This window comes from Bos indicus, chromosome 1 (assembly GCF_029378745.1).
Source record: "Bos indicus isolate NIAB-ARS_2022 breed Sahiwal x Tharparkar chromosome 1, NIAB-ARS_B.indTharparkar_mat_pri_1.0, whole genome shotgun sequence".
Taxonomy (NCBI): domain Eukaryota; kingdom Metazoa; phylum Chordata; class Mammalia; order Artiodactyla; family Bovidae; genus Bos; species Bos indicus.
The window spans coordinates 130,565,824-130,570,719 of NC_091760.1; the positions used below are offsets into that span (position 1 = coordinate 130,565,824).

The window sequence follows — 4,896 nt, forward strand, 5'->3', positions numbered from 1 at the left end:
TGGGGTCTACTTGGTGTTTTAAAGCGTACGTCCAACCCGCAGGATTAAGACGCGGATACTGAGTAGGTATCATAGGTCCAGGAGCAGCGCGAGGAAGAGCGGGAGCTTCAGGCGGAGCCCCTGGGCGCCTCCTCCCAGCGATCTTCTCCGGCTCCGTCCCGGCCCAGACAGGCCAGGCCAAGGTTTCTTCGTTCAGTGACACGCGTTTCTGGGCTGATTTTCCCAAAGCCACCGCTCAGCCCTCTCCACTCCACCCCTGTCCGGCCCCCTCGCCGTCCCGCCCCTCCCCCGGGCCCGAGCTAGTTTAGCCCCGAGCCAGCAGCGAAGGGCAGAGCCCAGGAGCCGTTTTCTTTCACCTGGACGCTGCGAGGAGGCTTGGCGCGCCTCTCCGCGCTAGGGCCCAAGTTCCTTGCGCGCGCGGGCCGAGGGCGGACGGACCTCGCCGGGGCCCTCGGCATCTCCCGGCCCAGTCCGCAGAGCGAGCCCCGGCAGATTCAAGGGCTTGTGAAAGCGTGAGCGCGGCTGTCCGCCGGGCTCCCTAAGCTCGCTGGGAGGGGGCAAACCGGTCCGGGCTGTGCGGGGCGTTTACAAAAAAGTGACTTGGAGATGAACTCTCCCGTGCGCGACTGGCCGCCCCGCTATAGGGGCGAAGGCGCCTGACGCAAGCGGAACTCCGCGGAGCCCATACGAATCAGAACAGAGCGAGGCTCCTGGCGCTCTGGAAACTCCAGGAGGCAGCTCCGCCAGAGACGCGGGTCGTGTCTCGGGAAACCGGAGGGTGGGGGGAGGGGAAGAGCGCAGAAAAGAAAACCCACCGAGGCGGGGACTGGCCTGGGCGGGGAGGGGCGGCGGAGCCGGAGCCCCTCTCTGTTGGGCGGACTCCCCATGGCCAGAGGCTAAGCTCCACTCCCGCCGGCCGCTCCCTTGGGGAAGGGAAAGACGAGGAGAGAGGAGCGAGAGGCCGCCAGCAAGAACGCGGGCGGCATCCGCGAGTCTGCAGAAGTTTGAGACTCGGCCGTGAACGGACTTGTGCGCCCGGATTCTTTGCCGCGCCAGCGCCAGCGGAAAAGAGCAGGGTCTGCCCGGCCGCGGCGCTCCGGCTTTGTCATGATGGCCAGCTACCCCGAGCCCGAGAACGCCTCGGGGGCCCTGCTGGCCCCGGAGACCGGCCGCGCAGCCAAGGAGCCCGAGGCGCCGCCGCCGCCCAGCCCGGGCAAGGGCGGCGGCGGCGGTACGGGGACAGCCCCGGAGAAGCCGGACCCGGCGCAGAAGCCCCCATACTCTTATGTAGCGCTCATCGCCATGGCGATCCGCGAGAGCGCCGAGAAGAGGCTCACGCTGTCCGGCATCTACCAGTACATTATAGCCAAGTTCCCGTTCTACGAGAAGAACAAGAAGGGCTGGCAGAATAGCATCCGCCACAACCTCAGCCTCAACGAGTGCTTCATCAAGGTGCCGCGCGAGGGCGGCGGCGAGCGCAAGGGCAACTACTGGACGCTGGACCCGGCCTGCGAGGACATGTTCGAGAAGGGCAACTACCGGCGCCGCCGCCGCATGAAGCGGCCCTTCCGGCCGCCGCCCGCGCACTTCCAGCCCGGCAAGGGGCTCTTTGGGGCCGGAGGCGCTGCGGGTGGCTGCGGCGTGGCGGGAGCAGGGGCAGACGGCTACGGCTACCTGGCGCCCCCCAAGTACCTGCAGTCCGGCTTCCTCAACAACTCGTGGCCGCTACCGCAGCCGCCTTCGCCCATGCCCTACGCCTCCTGCCAGATGGCGGCGGCCGCCGCGGCGGCTGCAGCGGCCGCGGCGGCCGCGGGCCCGGGCAGCCCCGGCGCGGCCGCGGTGGTCAAGGGGCTGGCGGGCCCGGCCGCCTCGTACGGGCCGTACTCGCGCGTGCAAAGCATGGCGCTGCCTCCCGGCGTAGTGAACTCGTACAACGGTCTGGGAGGCCCTCCCGCCGCGCCTCCGCCGCCGCCGCACCCCCACTCACACCCGCACGCACACCATCTGCACGCGGCCGCCGCACCCCCACCGGCCCCGCCGCACCACGGGGCCGCCGCGCCGCCCCCGGGGCAGCTCAGCCCAGCCAGTCCGGCCACTGCCGCGCCCCCGGCGCCCGCGCCCACCAACGCACCCGGCCTGCAGTTCGCCTGCGCCCGGCAGCCCGAGCTCGCCATGATGCATTGCTCTTACTGGGACCACGACAGCAAGACCGGCGCGCTGCACTCGCGCCTCGATCTCTGAGAGTCCAGCGCACGAAGGCTGCGAGGATGCAGGGACGCGCGACGCCCGCCTTGGCCGCAGCAGCCGGCCAGACCGCCCCTCTGCGCCTCCTCGCTCTCCTGGGCTCCTCTTGCTCCTCTTTGTCTCCGCTTCTCCCTCTGTGTTCGCCTCCCTGCCCTCTTTGCCCTTTCGCTCCTCTGGCCTGCAGGCCGCCTCTCCACGCGTTTTCCGCAGGCCTAGCCTTCTCCGGGTACCCCAGCGTCGGGGCTGGACACCCGTCGCCAAAATTCAAGGCGGAGAGGAAGTGCCCGGGGCCGAGGTGCAACCGGGCCTCGGCAACGCAGGCCTCCTGGCCTTTTTTCACAGGTCGGTGCACTCGCACTCGGCTCTCCGCCGGGCTGCCGCGCCATCCTTGGCTAGAAGCGCCGGCATAGGCCGGCAACAAGACCCGCGCCGCCCGAGAAAGGGACAAACGGGTGTTTGCTCCGCGTACCCTTTTGGAGCTATTCAGAAGCCCCTTCCTGGGGCCCACTGGGCAGGGCGGGGGTTGGGCTGGATCAGGGAGCCGGGTCTGCCTCTCTCGGCGGCCTGTGCCCGGGTTTACACAGCATCCCGGCTCGGAGAGAGACTGCGTTTCCTCCGCTCTCCATCCCGGCGTTTGGGGCCCCTTCAGGCCCGGGCGGCTGGCTCATGTTTTGCTAAAAAGATCACGAGGGCTATTTTGGATAATATCAAAAAGTATTTTTTAAAGGAAAAAAATTCACCGGAAAACCGGCGAAGTATTGTGGCCTTGGAGTTTGCTAAAGCAAAACATGAAAATCTTTTGCAGGAGATTTGAAGAATTCCTGTCGGGCCTTCAAAAAGCTATGTCCAGAGAGGTAGGAGTATATGCCCAGTATCGGATGGTTTCCTTTACAAATTAGAGTATTTCACCCCTCAACCTATCTTTTCTAAAAAAGTCGAAAACAAATTTCCCCCTATCTTCCGATGCCAGCCCTGAGCGCGGGGAGATCACTGTCCGCCTGGCGGAAGCTGCAGGGTCGACTCATCGCCTCCCTGATTTTTGTTTTTCAAACGTCTTGCTTCTCCCACTTTGGGCAAGAGAAATGTGAAACCCGGCAGCAGTCGGACCAGGCGGGCTTGTGGCTCCGAGCCTGCCGGCCCACAGCTCTAGACCTGGTTGTTTTGTAGTGTGTCGTCCGGAGGACCAAATTTTCCTAGAAAGAACTAGAGCACTTTTGTTGTTTTGTTGTTTGTTTGTTGTTGTTGTTTTGTCTTGTCAATTCTCGAATAAATTTTGTGTTTCTTTCTTTTAACACGGACTTACATTATTTACATGGCGCCTAAGTTTGTTCCGAAGCTCGTTAAAACAGGGAGATTTTCAGCAAAAATGTATCCTTTCTCAGATAAACGAGGGTTGAGGACGGCCAGAGTGGGGGGCCTTTGTGGTTGTGCTGCTGCTTTGTTTTCCCGGAATAGTTTGTTTCGTGTGTCATCGCTGGCTTGTTGCGGCTGTTTCACGTCATGGGAGAGACTTTATCTGCCGTGATTCTTTCACAAGGCCCACTGTAGGTAGGATTTGTTCTATTTTTACATCCATGCAAGTTTGAACTTTACCTCTTACACAGCCATGCTAGGCGTATGGGTCATATTTGTATTATATTGTCTTTATGCTATTCAGTTTTTCCAGCTATATCTAACAGAAGAATTTATTCCAAATAGATAAAATCTTCGTTGTGGTCATGCTCTGTAAGCTGCAAACCTCTGTACAAATGTAACGAGTGACTGGTTGCCTTATTTTTAATAGTCGGAATTCATTTACCTTGACATATGTGTGAGAGATTTGGGGATCAGAGAGAGGTGGCTATAGAAATTTAATCTTTTCTCTCTCTTTTTCTTTACTGAGACTCTTCATCGAATTAAGACTGGCGCTTTTGTGCAGGCACACAGGCAGGCGTTTGACTGGATTGCAGGCTGCTAGGGGTATTATGCATTGGAGAAGGAAATGGCAACCCACTCCAGTGTTCTTGCCTGGAGAATCCCAGGGACAGGGGAGCTTGGTGGGCTGCCATTTATGGGGTCGCACAGAGTCGGACACGACTGAAGTGACTTAGCAGCAGCAGGGGGATTAGAGGTGGTCAGTGTTGAGTCCTCTGGTGGGATGACAAGTATTATCCAGCTCTCGCCCCCTCTGCAGTTCAGCTTGAGCAGGACCGGGTGCCCAGCCACGTGTTGCTCTCTGCCCCTCATTTAGCCTGTATAGCAGTGGCCACAGATCTAGGCCAACCAGTAACCTGGGAGGGGCTGCCGGCATCTTCCTTGGGCATCCTGGGGAGGCGGGAAGGTGGAGGATGAAGCTGTGGGGCTTCTGAAAGGCATCACGCTGAAACCAGGACTGGAGCCTGCCAGGGCCAGGAGAATCAGAGCACACTGCAAATACGACTCAGCCAGCTGGGGCAGGCAAGAAGCCCAAGAGGCTGATCAGGCTTGGCGTCTGAGGGTTTCTGGCAACCTGTTGCAATTTTGTCTGGCTGACTAAGGTGAGTAGCGGAAAAGAAAGTGGACTGCTGCATACTTGTCTTTGCTTTCTGTGGTGTGAACAACTATCTCATGGGCAGTTGTATAGTCTATACCTCCTGTAAATGAATGTGTGTACGGTGTAAGTTGTGTCCTGGT

The 4,896-nt window shown here is 60.4% G+C and overlaps 1 protein-coding gene across 1 annotated transcript; it reads left to right on the forward strand.

Moving 5' to 3' along the window:
- Positions 1 to 207: 207 nt before the first annotated feature.
- Positions 208 to 3,536, forward strand: FOXL2 (forkhead box L2). Its single transcript, XM_070794146.1, has one exon. It carries the CDS (start codon positions 1,108 to 1,110, stop codon positions 2,239 to 2,241), a length of 1,134 nt encoding a protein of 377 aa, XP_070650247.1. The 5' UTR covers positions 208 to 1,107; the 3' UTR covers positions 2,242 to 3,536.
- Positions 3,537 to 4,896: the final 1,360 nt, after the last annotated feature.

Excerpts from the sequence above, each read along its gene's own strand:
- FOXL2 (XM_070794146.1), top strand. The coding sequence starts at position 1,108 with ATGATGGCCAGCTACCCCGAGCCCGAGAACGCCTCGGGGGCCCTGCTG.